Source organism: Ambystoma mexicanum, chromosome 3q, assembly GCF_040938575.1.
Source record: "Ambystoma mexicanum isolate Mex_15411 chromosome 3q, UKY_AmexF1_1, whole genome shotgun sequence".
Lineage (NCBI taxonomy): Eukaryota > Metazoa > Chordata > Amphibia > Caudata > Ambystomatidae > Ambystoma > Ambystoma mexicanum.
Genome location: NC_090926.1, coordinates 682,222,320 through 682,239,286, shown reverse-complemented (window position 1 = coordinate 682,239,286; position 16,967 = coordinate 682,222,320). Strand labels below are relative to the sequence as shown.

Sequence of the window (16,967 nt, the reverse complement as noted above, 5' to 3'; positions counted from 1 at the left end):
GCGACCGCTCTCCCACGCTCAGCTCAACAAAGAAGCGAGCAGGGGGAGCGGGCGTCGAGTAGCCCAGAAGGGAGGCAGCCAGAAGGCCAATCAGAGGGGGGGTGGGCGGGCAGGGAGGCGGGAGGGAGAGGAGGACCAGGAAGTGGGAGGGGAGGGGAGAGCAGGCACAACAACGCGCTCGGAGCGCAATGCACAATTCTTTTTCTTTTTTTTTTTAAAAACAACAGAAATCACTCACAGAGGCCCGCTAGGGCCAGGCAGGGCTTCCTGGCGTGCAGTTCCCTCTTGGCTACCGGAGACCGCTCTCCCACGCTCAGCTCAACAAAGAAGCGAGCAGGGGGAGCGGGCGTCGAGTAGCCCAGAAGGGAGGCAGCCAGACAGCCAATCAGAGGGGGGGTGGGCGGGCAGGGAGGCGGGAGGGAGAGGAGGACCAGGAAGTGGGAGGGGAGGGGAGAGCAGGCACAACAATGTGCTCGGAGCGCAATGCACAATTCTTTTTCTTTTTTTTTTAAAAACAACAGAAATCACTCACAGAGGCCCGCTAGGGCCAGGCAGGGCTTCCTGGCCTGCAGTTCCCTCTTGGCTACCGGCGACCGCTCTCCCACGCTCAGCTCAACAAAGAAGCGAGCAGGGGGAGCGGGCGTCGAGTATCCCAGAAGGGAGGCAGCCAGACAGCCAATCAGAGGGGGGGTGGGCGGGCAGGGAGTCGGGAGGGAGAGGAGGACCAGGAAGTGGGAGGGGAGGGGAGAGCAGGCACAACAACGCGCTCGGAGCGCAATGCACAATTCTTTTTCTTTTTTTTTTTCTTTTTTTTTTAAAAAAAACAACAGAAATCACTCACAGAGGCCCGCTAGGGCCAGGCAGGGCTTCCTGGCCTGCAGTTCCCTCTTGGCTACCGGCGACCGCTCTCCCACGCTCAGCTCAACAAAGAAGCTTCCTTAAATTCCAGAAGCTTTTCAAGACTTTCCCCTTCACCTCTGCATAACCTCTCTCCCTCCCATGCTATACCCCACAGTCGCTGAGATTGGTGGCTAGGGCCGTATGGGTCCTCTGGGTCATGGCCTCACGCCCAATCCCCTTCAGCCCCCACCCTCTTCCAACACTTCCCTTTTGGCACCCATTGGCCTGTGCTCCCTCACACGTTTGCAATTACTGTATTGGCAGGGGGACCACTCCTTACCAAGTGATCTCTGTCAGGCACTTACCTGTTGCCTGCAACGGGCTGATATCCCAGGCAGTCCACCCCTTTTGGATTCTCCTAGCACTTCCCCCCTTGCCCCCTCTCCCTCTCTGCACTTGCACGTTCTGAAGGAGTGCCTCTTTCCTCTCCAACAGTTTTTAATTTGCTTGTTTTTCCCAGGTTCCCTTCCCCCTTTGCCCTATGGGTGCTTTCAAACACAATTTCTTGATCTATCAGCGCCTTACAAATACATGATAAATAAAATAAATAAAAAATACATAGGTAATTCCATCAGAAATCCCCAACGCAGTGCTATGGACTCCATAAAATGGAGATTTACACCGCCAAATCACCACTTGTTATCCAACACTTTTATGGCCGGGGGTAATACCCTGAGTGTTAATACCGCCAGACCAAGTGCTGGTAACGGTGAAACTGTTTGGTGGTATCTCTGTGAGATTACTGCCAAGATACCACCAAACACGTAATGAGCCCCACTGATGGCATAGTTTCAGTTCAGTTTGCATTGACTGCCGTTTATTTTAAGCATATACAGAAAATATGTATACTTCCTCCCAGAGGAAATGCTACTCCATTCATCTGGTATGTTTCACTTTGGTTACTGAGCCACACATTTTGTTAAATCCAGTACAGGATGCTGGTCTCAAAATTAGAATTTGTGCACGTTTTACTAAATATCTTTTAAAGCAGACTTTGAAAGAAGTCGTCGACCGAATGCAACCGGTCTATGGAGGAAGTTATGAAATTTCCTCAGAGGCAAGGGGGTTTGAAAGAAGTCACCCGCCTAAAGGGGATAGCACCCTATAGGCCAGTCTGCGTCTTCAACATTCAAGACATGGGGCCTCATTACAATCACCAAACTTGTTTAACTATGCTGCCACTTGGTCTGGGGGAATTACTGCCAAATTACGATCAGGGCAACAGTGGAGTTAGTCCCCATTTTTAGAGGACATCGGATCTCATGAGAAGTTTGGAGAAATTCCACTTACCGGAATTTGACGATGTGATAAAGTAAATGTGTTACGGACAAAAAAAGGCAGTAACAGATTTAGCGACCCTCTTTTGCTGCACAGCCATAGTCATAATGAGGCCCAATCAGGTGTCTGGCATAATACATAGTTCTCTGATGAGTACGTAGTACCCTGATGCCCTTCAGGGGCGGTAGTGTTATATACATTAGACATGACTTTTCACTGGCATGTTAGTAGACCTCTCTCTTTGGAACAAAATACTTAAGTGCCTAAATTCATTTGGAAGTCAGTAGGAGAATTCCATTCTGCTAAAGGCAGTGAACAAGGATTCCCTCCAAATTAGAATGAGTGGAGGAATAGTTTCCCAATACACTGCCAGAAAGCAGTGGTCGAAGTGAACGGGAACGGTTGGGAGCAGTGCTCCTCTACTTTTCTTTGAAGTTTTACTGTTCCTATACTTTAATTTTAAAAAGAAACTGTTCTGCAATGATTTAGTTTATGAAATAAAAGTGTAGGAAGAATTACAAACTTGCATTTCGGTGCACTCCACTGAGCATTCCCTTAAACAGCAGGTGCATTTGTTCGGGGGTTTGGATTGTGCGTGGGAGGGGGGTATGGCGATGGGGTTTGTGGTGTGCGGGGGCAGGCCAGCAGGGAACATAGTTCCACTATTTCTTTTCGTACACTTCGACCGCTGCCAGAAAGACAGTGGTCTTTGCAATTTAGTTTGATTTTATTGACAGGTGTAGAAGTCTTACTAAGGTGATAATGCCCAGGGTGATAAAGGGGCAGTCTCGCCAAAGTATGGCCCATCTATTACTGATTATTGTGTTTATAAACCCAGCACCCCTAAAACGTGTGCATGATGTTAAAATTACAAAAGACAAGTTGTTTCAAAAGTTTGTCTATTGTCTGAATTGTGACTGCTGGACTTAAGAGACATTGGGCCTCATTCCGACCCTGGCGTTAACCAAGGCCCTATTTGCAGGCGTTAAAAAACCAACCCTCAAAGGGACCTAGGAGCTAATTACGGCATGTATTCCATAGGTTGTTTGACAGGAACCAGAAAGGTGATCTTTCTTAGCATAGCACTGAGACTAGAGCCATGCTGCTGGAACGGTGCATTCTGCCTGGCACGTAATAAATGTGCCTTGGCAGATATGTGCCCCTGTGTTTTTAATTTCATCATGCACTTGACTGCAGTGGAGTAACTTTGTTGAAAATGTTGGGGGTACACAACATCTAAAGGAAAGTAGCCCCTGCAAAAAGAGAGGGACAAAATGGTGTAGCACGAAAGTTGGGGGGGACAGGTACCCTTGTCCCCTCCTAAATTGACACCCATGCTTGACTGTGAAGGAGTGGATTGTCTGGAGAGCTGGGTGATGTGTTCCCATATTGCTTTGTTCTCTTTGTAGACAGTATAGCAGCTTTTCCGGGATGCCTGGGTAAAGGCTTCTGGCATAATCCAGTCTAGGGAGTGCAAGGGTGAGAACTGCCATACTTCTATGTGAGGATGCCAGATAAGGCGTGATGTGGCAGATGGATCTTAACTGGAACAAGCAGCTTCTCATTATAGTTTTAATTTTGGGTTCCAAATGTGAGGGATAGGCCCACGGGAATGCAAGGTTTGTGGCTGTTGCTGTCGGCTGAGGGCAGGTTCACATGTCTTCTGACCACAAATGTCTATGAGAGTGGATGCTTTGGAATATCAGATCGTAAGTTCCATTTTAGTTGGGTTTCATTTTAGTTGATATGTTATCATCAATGAATCCATATGTGCAGAGGAATGGCCATGGTGAAGTTGATTTAGCTTTACTTTTGGATATCAGCCCTGACGCTGGCACAAGAGAGGCATCAGTTGCTGATGATTTCAAAAAAGTGGAGTCATGGTGCTGATGATGTGGCGTCTTGAAGTGTTCTTCAGATGACATTGTGTGGCAGATGTGAATGAGGACATGTAGGTAGTCTATATCTTGTTTAAACTGAAGGACTTCATCCATCACCCGTGGGCCTCATAAAATGAGGCCCACGGGTGAGTTTGGCGTAATAATAAATAAATAATAATAATAATTCTGTCCCTCCCACCATTCTGAACTGAATTGTGATTCAAGCCTGAAGTTACTGGTCTCCACATGCCCCAGAGGCTGTTGGTAGATGCACTTTGCTAGGATTTCTGCCGCAAAGGGAGTGTTGGAATTGGAGCAGTCGCTTGAAGGGCCATCGAGATTCACAGTTAGTGTTCCTTATTGAAGCAATAACATCAACAGTTTGAAGACTTGCTGGATGATTCATTTCGGCTTGGGAGGATAGCCCAGGGGCAATGTGCTCACCTTCGAAGCAAGACGACACAGAGCACCACAGGTTCGATCCCCGGGTCCGCGCTTCGAAACCTCTGGGTATTAAGTGTGTTATAAATATCATATCATATTGATTGACAAATGATTGGAAGAGAGGGTGATCCCGGGTTGTTGAGTTATGGTTATTTAGATATTAAGAGGACAAGGGTCTGTGGGTGACCCCGCTGGGCTGCTATTGCTGAACTGTCCTCATGAATCCCTGGCTCTCACGGTTTCTGGGGGTTCCATTTTGTGGGTGGGTGTTGCTGTAGGGTCTTTTTGTCTAGGTGGCACTGAATCTGTAGGATATTGTTGTTCAAGTGGACAGAGAATGAGTATCAGAGTTATGTTGATGGGTTGATGTGGGGTTACATAATGATGGGTTCTAAAACATTTTGACGTTTTTCAACATTTCCTTCTTGGCATATTGTGAAGATTCTATTCACTGTGTGTAATGTACATATTTGACTTTTACCATATCTGCCCTGTATATCCAAAGCTGCAGGTAGTAACACAGCTTGTCTTTCTCAAGGTCATTTTGGTTCTGGGTTTACCCCAGCCTCCTGCTCTCTGAATCGAGGTAGGTGAGGTTGGTGGTATAGCATGGAGGGGCTTGTTTCCTTTGAGGATCTTGAAGGGTGTCTTTGGGATCCACATATTGAGAGTTTGGGACATCCATGCATGGAGTCAATGGAGTTCTGCATCAGGTGTTCCTCATCAGTTTGGCAAGGTGGAGTGGTTTTAGATGCTAAGTGACGAGCGTGCCCAACCTGATGTCTTTTCCATGGTCTGAAAGTTGACGATGGGGTCTTGGTATTTTTGGGAAGAGATGTAGCTGGGACTAGTCTGGTGAGTGGGAGAGTGAGAGGGACACCCCATGCCAGCGGGTGGTGGGGTGGCATTGCAATAATGTTTTCATTGCAGAGAATTGCATGCAGAGTTTGAAAGGTTGCATGAATGGGTCCACTCACTAAATGCATCTGGGGGAGGGTATCCAGGTTCACTGACAGGGGTTTTGGTCGCTGTGTTTTTCTTTCCCTCCATCCAAAGGTGGACATCTCCAGAATTGGAGAGATGCTTATAATTGAGAAGGAGGTTTACTGTAGAATCTCTGAGGTTCTCCTCAAAGGTGGGGTACATGAGGGTGGTCTGTAGATGAAGAGGGAATTCAGAGAGGGTCTGTGCAAGATGCTGTAGTGCAATGGGAGTCATCATAGGTGAGCCACAAATGGCATCATCAAAAACAATTACCAATTTGCAGACATGTGTGGGTATGCCTAGTGCATGGAGCGGGTGTAAGTTAAGGTTGCGTAGCTTGCCATAACGGGCTCATTTCTATGGGGTTTTGATTTTACACTGCAAGCATGATGTCACTTTAACAAAGCTCTTTCATTAGTACAATTTAATCCTAATGTCCCTTTAACGTTTAAATAAAGTTATATGTATATTTAGAAAAGCTACATTGAATACAGTCTTTGGCTGTCAGATGCAGCTACATGCAGTGAGGTAGTATCCGGCTCTCAAAAGTGAGATGACTGTGATATGACCACAAACCTCGTTGCACGCCTGAGTCGCAGAGGTGTGATATGTGGCACGCACTTCTGCTCTTATCTAGGCCAAGACAGCATCCTATGCCCAGAGAAACATTCTAGAAGACACGCTGTTCAATTATCATTTTGCCATCTGTAATGAGCATTTGGCTGCCATGTCTTGAGTATCTGCGGAGGGAGGGCAGCCTTGAGAAAGCACAAAACTGAACACCCCATTTCTGAGAACTAGTTTTTATGAAAACCGCAGCCCCCAATGTGTGAAAGATAGTGCAACGTCATTCGATTCGGGGAAACCATGGTGCCAAAGACTCCTCTGACTGGAACACAATCAGTGCCTGATTTGCCAAATTCATAATTACAGCCGGGCGACATTCCTTTACCAATGTGAATCAAAATGTGCTTGTCATGCTGAGGCTTAAAAAGCTGCAAGCCAAAACATTTCCGAGTTTTCAAAAGAAATGTGAAAATGGAGCTGAAAGTCACACTTGACTTGTGCCTTCCACATGGAAATTGAATTTGGAGTTGTTTTCAGTGCAGTCTCCTAATGTAGTATGTTACAAAGGTGTATGGTCAGAGAACAAGTAACAAGTTACTGCAACCATTGCTGACTGGTAAATTTTTAAAGTGGTGGGGGTATATATTTTTCCACATATTGGTGCAAACGAGCAAGCACTGTGAACAAGCACATATCTGCCTCCCAAGACATCTTGGTCGAATGGTGCAATGTTTGGGGGGATGGAATAAAAAGCCAAAGGAGCTACAGGCAGTTTTGTACTAGGACACAAAGTTGCAACATTTCAGAAGCCAAGCTGCCAACGATATGCAGGGGCATTTTGCTGAGCTAAACCAAGTATGTGCCCATCATAAGATTGTGTGCCCAATAAAGGTGCTGGATGCACATTTGACTAATTGTGTCAAATCACTCAGGCATTGACTTATATAATATGCTATGGCCCCATTCGGGATAAAGCAAATTATAACTCACATCTCATTAGAAAAGATACAACTTTTAAATATTTCTCAATAGAAAATATACAACTTTTAAATATTATGCCACACGTTTGAATGCATACCATTATTGTTGTGTTAGTAACTAAACTCAGAATCACCAGACTATAATGTGCAATGCAATCAGAATTAGCTGCAAGGGGTTTATTGACATATGGCATTTCAATGTGACAGCACAACTGCTTATAAATGACCCTCCCAATTTCCACATGGACAAATTAGCTTGCAATTGCCCACATTAATCACATATCACATGTTACCAATCTCCCTTTACTCTACTCTAAAATACTCAAAAGGGCTGGGCTTAAGCGTCTTACCAATATCTTAGACATTCACAACATTCTAGGCCCCCTACAAGCAGGTTTCTGCTCCTGTCACTCCACAGAAACTGCTCACATGAATGTGTCCAACTTCATCGCCTCTGCTAAGCAGTTCCAACTATACTCTAGCCTTATTCTGCTTGACCTGTCTGCTGCCTTTGACATTGCCGATCACACTGATCTCCTAAATACTCTCTTTCTTCTTGGGGTTCACAATCATCCTGGATTAAATCCTACCTTGCACCTCACCAATTCTCTGTCTCCTGGAGCAACAACACCTCTCAACTCACTCCTCTAACTGTTGGTATTCCAGAAGGCTCTGTGTTGGGTCCACTCCTCTTTAAACCTACACTTCTGCTCTTGGAGCACTAATCTCCTTCTTTGGGTTCTGGTACCAACTCTTCGCAGATGACACCCAAATCTTCTCTTTTCCTGAACTCTCCTCTGATCCCAATATTACAAGTTCCAACTATCTCTCAGCTGTTAAATATTGGATGGTTTTACAATCTCTGATGTTAAACTCTACCAAAAGAGAGGTACTCTTCTTCGCTGACATAAGCTCTGTCTCATCTCTTCCTCTGCCTATCACACTTTCCCCTACTCTTCTCCAACTAGAAACCTATGCATCATCTATGACCCTTCTCTACATTCATCTCTAAAACTGGAACAGCAGCTCGCCTCAATCTCCTAAATATTAGGAAAATCAGGCACCTCCTTCCTTTCAATACAGCCAAGCATCTCTTAACCACTCTTGTCTTCTCTAAACTGAACCTCTGTGCCAGTGACCTCTTTGGACTCCCCAACTATGCTTTCTGTCCTCTCAACAAGATCATTTACTCCGCTACCAGGACTGTCTTTGAACTCCCTTACTTCACACCTACTTCCTCGTACAGTCACCAGGCTATCCATGGCTGATGATGCAAAGCAGGGCCAGATTTAAATGTCTTCCCCTCGCTCACAAATCTATCCATGGTAAGGCACCACTGTACCTATCCCCCTCTATAGAACTCTATAAGCCTTCTCGTAATCTTTGCTCTGCCTCTGGGACTACCCATCTGGTTCCTCGCCCTTCCTGTGCTTCCTCTCGCTTAAGCTCTTTCTCTCTTCTTGCTCCACTTGCATAGAATTAATTCTCTTCCCCCGGACATCCGAGAAGCAGTCCACACAGATTTGTTCAAAAGCAAACTAAATGCCTACCTCCTCGCCTCTGAGTTACCTTCTTAACCTACCTCTCATCTGCCTGCTAGCTAATATTGTGCCTCAACGCTAGCCTGCCTTTGTCTCTCTGTCTCCATTCCAGCACTTCACCCAGCATGGTCACTGCCAAGCACAGTTGGCCGTACTGCCTACCTGCACTTAAAAATGTCCAATGTTGGTTGTCCCTAATTGAAGTATGTCCACTTATGTATTGTCACCAGTGACTGTTCCATTTACTCCCCTCCACAACCTGGTCAGAATGTCCCTAAAACATACCCCGTTGTAAGAAGCTCATTGATTTCTTATATATTGTACATTCTTTTGTGATCAAAAGAGCATTGTTCCTCCTGAATATAAACAATGTTACTGTTTCAATAGTGCCACGCATGCCAGTATTGCCGAAGTAAAACACATCCTCAGACTGCGGTAAACATTTCCCAAGATATACAATTATTATCTCAGCAAATCAATGTTACTAATATGTTTTTACTTTGGGAACACTGACATGCCATGCTTTAACCTGCATCATAATTTTCTATGGGCAATGCAGCTTGGTATAAATTGCCCCAGATAACTCTAATATTATCATCAAATAAAACATGCAATTGTTGACCCAGTAAACAAAAGATCATGCTGGGGTCTATTCTGCACCTTGAAAATTATAAAATTATAATTACAATTGTATGAAACAAAGCCATTCAATGGTTGCTGCAGTAAACATGTAATCATGCTGGCATTTAGATCGATTGCCCCCATAAAATCATCACGCCATTCTAAACAAAGCCATGACAGTGCAGCCCCAGAAAATCACCTTATCATGCTGTACTTCTTTCTCCCAGTAATTGGGATTCATGTATAAACATCATCTTTCCCTAAGGTCAATATCGATGTGTGTGCATTGCCTCCAGACAACTGGATGGAAAATCTCCACAATGCTATCCCATGAAAGTGTTGGTCCTGCAAACCCATCATTATATTCATATGTCCGATGCCCCATACACGTATGACACCACTTTCACAAAGCCATGCTGATTTTGACACGCTAAACCATAATATTATGCTAGCATCTACACTGCTCATTACACATTGTGATGTCTGTTGAGAAAATATGATTCCAGGATTGCAACTTTGTGGCAACAATGGCTTGGCACTTTTTAAACCTGCCTCACCATTTTCTGGAAGCAATGTAGACGCACCTTAATTTCCCCCAGACAATGGAGATGGCAGCAAACCAGTGGCATGTCACTGTTGCCTCAGTTAAGCACATTATCAAGCTGCAGTCTACGTTGCCCCAAGGGCTGACTCAGACTATGCCCTTTTCCCCAGAAGTGCCCATGGAGCTTCACCTCTGATGTGTCCTGTGTCAATCAAGTTGCAACGAGAACTTCTCTATGCATGTTCATCTTTCCAGCGATGCCTGTGCCATGTCTCGTTACTCTCTAATGTGCCCTGTGTTTCCCACTGCCTCCACAATTGGCGCATTCCCTGCCCATTGCCTTAGGACCAGCACAATATATAATCTGTTATGGACAGAATGGCCTATGTAACAACTTATCGCTGACCGATCTATCCAGCCAGTCACTTAGTCCCCAAGGCTGCCCTAAAATACATCCATTGCTCCCAAATCGCTCCATGCCTCATCTGCTGCCCCACAACCATCCCATGCAACGTTTCATTGCCTCTAGATCTGCTCTGCCTCTCACATTGTCCCAGAACTGCCCCCTGTGACGTGTCTTGCCCCTGTGCTGCCCCATGCAATGTCTATTTTCCCAGAACTGCTCATTTCACTTGCCCGTGACTTGACCTGTCTTGCACATTGTCCAGAGAAATTCACTGTATCATACCCATTGCCTCCAGAGCTGCCCCAGAACAACCCTGTGATAGATTCCCCACACATGCATTTGTGCGAGCACGCTTGCGCGCGCGCGCGCACACACACACGTGCACACACACACACACACACACACACTCTCTCTCTCTCTAAATTCACATACATCTGTATGGGAGCCCTCTCCATGGCAGGGTGAGAAGACCAGCCCTGATGACGAGGAGAGCTACCCAGCACTGTCCCATGCCCGTTTGTGTATTAGCTGTGGTGCGGGGACTGCAATAAGAAGTAAAGAAGTCTCTATAGTCCCCTGTGGACAATATATTAGGAATATAGGAGAGGGAATTTCTATGCCCCCCCTGACGCACAACATGCATTGGGGTGCCTGTAGGCTAGCGGATGATTACTCTAGGGCAGGAATGAGGAGCATCTCCTGGTCAACCTTCACTAAGTACCTGTCGCAGAGTAGGGGAAAGTCACATTATGCCATGTAGGCTTGGGCATGGGCATCATTAAGGGAGGCACCACCCATACCTCATGAGCAGAAAGCACATGAGATCAGGGAAATCAGGCTTTCCCCAGCACAATGCATTCAAAGCCACCAAAGCCTCAAGGGAGGACGTGCATGCATTTCCACAGGAGGGCACAGCATCTGCCTGCTCTGATCCCCTAAAGGGAGTACAGGAAATCACATCTACATCTAGCATCTGCCCACTCAGGTCCCCTCAAGCAAACTCACATCTAAATCTACAGAGGGAAAGAAAGGGACCAACCATCCATCACACAAGGCCTCGACTCCCATACAGTTAAGAAGAGATAGGCGAAAGGAGTATATACCATGGACAGGGTTAGGGAGTGAGATTTAAAAGTAGGGCCAGGTTGTGACAGGCAAAGAGAGGACCACGCTTGGGGAGGGATGAGCCAGTACTGAACCCCATAGCAGGACTGTGAGCCCATCGCAGGGGCTGAACCCAACAGCCCGTCCCTATTGCAGTTAACAGACCTGAAGCCCCTGACACAATACTGCGGCTGGAATATGCAAACACAGCACTGTAAGAGCCCACAGCCTCAGTCCTTCACTGGGGGTGTTTGGGGTAGGAGCCAGTGATAGGAAAGCAGAAACAAGAGTTGTTTTGAAGAAGCCAGTAGAGAGCAGGAAGACTTGCAGTTCGAGCAGAGCCCAGGTGGCTAGCAGAGAGGTCTATAAGGCTGGGCCATAATGTATTTATTTATTTATTACATTTGTAGAGCGCACCTAACCCTGGGGCATGTGGACGCTTCTGCTTAAGAATGTGGTTACAAACAGGTAAAAAGACAGTCTTGGGCATTATGAGTTTGGCTACATCCAGTTATTTTCAGGCTTACTCATATGTATGTGCTTTAGGGGGTAGGATGCACTGTTGCAGTGCAGTGCATAGTTGCAATGGAGCCTGGGAACTGAAGGAGGGTCCCAGGAGACTATACTTGGAAGCCAAAAGAAATAGAATTACTGATAAGGGGCATGCGAGTGCTGGTCGAATAGGTCGACACCAGCAAGAGGAGGGAAGGTGCTGCTCAGACGAGCAAAGACAGTGCCCAAGGGGGTGAATATGTTAGGATAGTAACAACAGTGGCCAAAGGGGTAAAGAACGAGAGGGCGCTTCTAATCCTTCCAGAAGGGGTTGAGATGGGGATAGCAGCAGTTGTGAAAGGAGTGAAGGAGGAATCAGCGATAACAGTTCTTAGAGGGCTCAAGAAGGTGAGGATAGTGGTAGCAGTGCTCAAAAGGTGAGAGAGCCTTGGAGAGGAGGGACACGGACATTGTAGAAATGGTAATGGAAGCGGGCACCATTGAAGAGTGGGAAAGAAAGTGTGGGAGAGGTAACATGCAAGTCAGCTACTGTATTGCCCCAAATAGGCATGGTACGACGTCGTTTCATCGCCTGCTTTTACATCGCCAGGCTTTTAAACATGCGCATTACATTGTATGTATGAGCTCATCGAATTTTTTAAGGGGGGTGCGAAAGGGCAAATAAGGGTTTGGGTGGGTGGGCATTAGTAAAAAATAAGTGTGGGAGGCAGCTCTGGAGGCAAAAAACCTGATGAGCACATTCGATGGAATGTGCACATTTAATAGCCTGGCGAAGTAAAAGCAAGCGATGAAATCACATTGACCCATTGGCATTATCAATCTACACATTGCCATACTGAGTAACGGCGCACTTCTCTAGGGCACCTAAACGTGATTTGGGGTAGACAGCCTCCACTCTCATTGTGTTCCTCCAGGTCTGAATGCGCTTTAACACTAGTCTGACATCATGGCAGGCCCCATCAGCTGCTTGATGCTCTTTGCCAGTTCGCCAAAGAGAAGGGTGGGTTGATCAATCCATCACTGAATGCAACCCACAGAGATCCTGACCAATGATAGGAGCTTCATTCTAATGGAGGTGAGATGTGTAAGGTTGAAAGGGGTAAACGCGTGTGCCAGTACCTCAACAGTAACTAGGAAAGGATACAGCTGTGGCTGCGCCCGCCAATGAAACATAAGCAACAGTTCAGTGCAGTGCCCCAAGATGCCCACAAAGTGCCTGTTTGTTTCAGGAACTAGCACCCCGAATCCGGTGACTTATCCATTCTATTTTGATGTGCAGCATAATCATGAAAAGTATGGTTGGTTGTGAAAATAACCACATGGGGTGGTGCATTGGTTTCCTGATCCCTCTAAAGGCATGCTAATTGGATACATCTCTCCAGCACGGGTTCCTTTCAATACTTGAGATCCAACCTGGCACTGGAGTGGCAATGAAAGAGCGTAAAGGTCACAAACCCAAGGGCTTCTTCTCTGGACAATCTTTGTGATTTGTGTGTGAATGAAAGGAAAGCCAGAGAGATGGACTCACAGAAGATGAGAGCTAACTTCATCCTCCATGTGGCTTTGATGTTGTATTGGTTCCTGTGTTGTGCACGTTGCCATAGAAATGCCCATGTGCCGGATGTGGACAAAGAGTAGCCTAGGAACAAACCCCGGCCATTGCTCTTTGCCAGAATCTAGGGACGGCCAATGCTTGCAAGATTACACTTCATAAGAGAACGAGTGATCGTGTCTTGAATAAAAATAGAAACCTCTGGTTCTGAGCTAGAACCTGAGTGTTCCCCCGAGTGATCACGATATTGCTGCTCTGCTGCTCACAGCCCTCACATCACTGGGTCACAGACATATCAGTCTTGTCCTCCGACCGCACTTAAGCAGGGACAGCTCCAAGATCCTTCATCTGCTATTAAAAACCAACCCCACAGCTGTCCTTACAAGGTCAATGGAATGTGTCTGCACTAGTGTTGCAGCATTGGTTTATACATCTGCCCTGGCCACTGCTGTCCTGATGAAGCTCCCAGAGCTATTTGAGGCTCTAGTCCAGCTAGTAGGGCAGGAGGCCTCCTTCTCTCTTTGTCTACCCTGCGTGGGTCAGTGCGAGTTCTGTAACCTCTCTGTGCTGAAGACCTGGATGAGGGCATTTCCTATGATCTTCTGATGACAGCTCTAAGAAGGACATAGTGGCATGTCCTGGGAAACTACTGAACACTAGCTTCTCCTGTCAGCTTCTGTCATACCAACGCTCTTGCATTTGTGCAGGTAAGCCCTCTGTGCCAGAACTATGGATGCTTCTCATGCTCAAGCTTCGAGCATTGGAAGAACCCTCACCCGTTTCTCAGCTGAACCCTGAAAAAGCCACAGAAACCGAACTGGAACGTAAGGTGCCGTAACAGGGTGTACCCCTTCCGAGAAAGCCTTACTCACTTGAACAGATTTTAACTCACTAAAACCTCAATGGTTACAGTGCCCATACTCAAGTTGATACTCACCTTACTTCTTTCGGGATTTTATGTTTGTGTGGTTTTTTTGGTAATAAATGTAAGTAGAGCCAACTTGACCAAAGATTATATAACATAATTTTACTGGCAGTAAGGAGTCATATTGTACTACACGCTTCCACACATTTGTCACCGTTGGCCTGACAAATTGGACCTCGCCGCTGTGCCCTGGATTGACCTTGGAATAAGGGCAGCCTTGTTGGCTTGTGAGGGAACATAGGTTCCCTCGGGATGTTAAGTGCAGTAGTGGCCTCCAATCCCTACGGACCTGCTACCACCTTCCAGAGGATTTATGAAGCGACGCTGTGGTCCGGTGAACGTGAATATGTAACTATGATGTTTTGCTAATTTCTTGATTTATCATGGGCGTCATCCCAGTAATGGCTGCCTCACGTTCAATGGTTGACATCTATCACTTTCCATGAGGTATGTGCCCTCCTCCCTCCACGTCCAACATACAGAACCACCCCACGGTTGTTCGGCGTCTCCCTCATACCTGGTGACGCACTGCAGAATCTTCCTCTCGTCCTGGTCCAAGCAGATGGCAAACGTGCAGCCGGCCATGGCGATCACCTGCACCTTGTCCACCTTCATCTGCGAGACGGCGATTAGCTGTGGAGAGAGAAGAGGCGCATTCATTGATGCTCAGACTCCGGGCAGATCAAGTGCTGGCAGAGACGCCCCCGATGTTTGGTCAGCTCACCTGGGAGAGGGTGGCCACCGGCAGGAGTCACAGCTTTAGTGTTATAATGATAACCTAACTCTCAGAGTAATGGACCCCTGCTAGGAGACTATAAGGACATGCAAATCCATGCATGAGTACTGGGCCATATACATGACGTGGCTGCAGGTCGAGTGATTTATGCAGAGGTGACTTCATTGACCTTTTAATGCAAGCGGTGAGGGTATATTATTCAATGTAATATTATCATTTAAAAACATGGAATCGTGAATAATAAAACATACTTTATTATATCCAGTGTATTACTTTGTTTTACTTTATAATAGCATTAAATATGAAAACAAGTTCAACATCCTCAATGAAATGCTTATTTCCAAGAGCAAACACAACAGCGGTGTGACTTTCCCCATTTGTACGTACTCCTGTAGGCCGACATGTATATGCAAAGCTCTCAAGCTGCCTCGCGTCACAGCTGAATATTTTATGCAGCCCTAGTTCTGGTCTCTACATTTTGATATGTCTAACTCTATTTTTAAATGTAGGACAGCGGATCGCAGTATGCAAAGGACAACATGGGAGTGGATGAGCGGCTCACGGCTGCCGTGGGCTCCTTGAGCTCTCTGGGGAAGACAGTGAGTAGGAAAGCGGACCTCGGCTGCCCCAGGGGCTGTGCATTGGCTGTAGTGACTTGGAGGAACTCAAGGCCGCCTTTTATAGTTATTTTGAAAGCATACTTTGCATGACAGAAGCTGAGTTTGCTAACAGCAACTTCCATGTCTGCGTGATCACTGTGAATTCGAAATCCCGATTTTTTCTTTTTGTGAAATTATATGCGAGGGGAGACCTTTGCAATCCCCCTCACCTCCTCACATAATTCAATACCCTAATTTACCCACCACATATAATTGCGGCAAAATTCGAAGCAAAATCTTCAACATTTTCAAATCCGGTATTTTCGAATGCGCAGTGATTGTATGATCCCATTTTTTTAGACTGTCTTTTATGGGATGTACACATCACAAATATATGTATCTATGTAGCAAGCAACAGAGAGTTGTACACAAAGCAAAGGCAGATTGAACCGTGTTGGCATTGCTAAAGGTAGACTTTTTTGATTTACCAGATTGGGTTGAGTGGGCATGGCCTAATTCCTCTAAGCTCTTCAAGTAGTTATTATGTTATTTTTTAGTTATTTGGTTCTGTCACCAGATGACACTCCATTTGCACAATGGAGTGATACCTTAAATTTGCCAAGTGTTTGTCTGGGTGTGGTGTCCCAGACAGCTGGAAGGACCTGCGTGGAAATCCACTTGTTTCTTCTCTGATTTCTGTTATGGTAGTCCTTGTAAATATGAAAGAAATGATGATTCATCAAATGGTTTCAATTTTTTTTTCCACAAACAGATTTTTATTCCAAGAAAAAAGGATTAAGAAAAGGGCCTGTTGCAAATTGCGTCCAATGCATTTCAGTCATTCGTGACTATCTTCAGAACTATTTCAGGCTTCTCATTTCTTCACTTGCTCATAGCCAAAGTCTGACTCTCTTTCAGTCTGATGCCATCAATGTTTCTTAATGCTTGTTGGTTGCTATGCTCTAGGAGTCCTTAGTCAGGTACCTCTTTTTCTGTAGCGTTTCGCCAGCAGGGCACCAGTTTCGCATTCAAGCAAGTGGAGATATGAGAAGCCAGAAATAGTCCCTACAGATGGTCACGAATTACCGAAATGCATTGGACGCAATTTGCAACAGGCCCTTTTCTGAATCCTTTTTTCTTGGAATAAAAATCTCTTTGTGAATTTTTTTTTTAACCATTTGATGAATCATCATTTCTTTTATATTTACAAGGACCACCATAAAATAAATCAGAGAAGAAACTAAGACGATTTCCACGCAGGTCCTTCCAGCTGTCACCCAGACAAACACCTGGCAAATGTAAAGGTGGTCGCTTCCCATATCCCAGCGGACAGCTGGGAAGGCGGTCTGAAGGACACCAAAGAGCTTTCCTGACTTCAACATGCCAATCCTAA

At 45.9% G+C, this 16,967-nt stretch overlaps 1 protein-coding gene across 3 annotated transcripts in view; it reads right to left on the bottom strand.

The window, feature by feature from the left end:
• PIK3R5 (phosphoinositide-3-kinase regulatory subunit 5) overlaps positions 1–16,967 on the bottom strand; it is a 518,653-nt gene that overhangs the window by 34,960 nt on the left and 466,726 nt on the right. For all 3 annotated transcript variants that reach the window (XM_069654585.1, XM_069654582.1, XM_069654583.1), the window contains exon 18: positions 14,757–14,872. In XM_069654585.1, the coding sequence (XP_069510686.1) occupies positions 14,757–14,872 (116 nt within the window). The remainder of the gene's footprint in view (positions 1–14,756; positions 14,873–16,967) is intronic.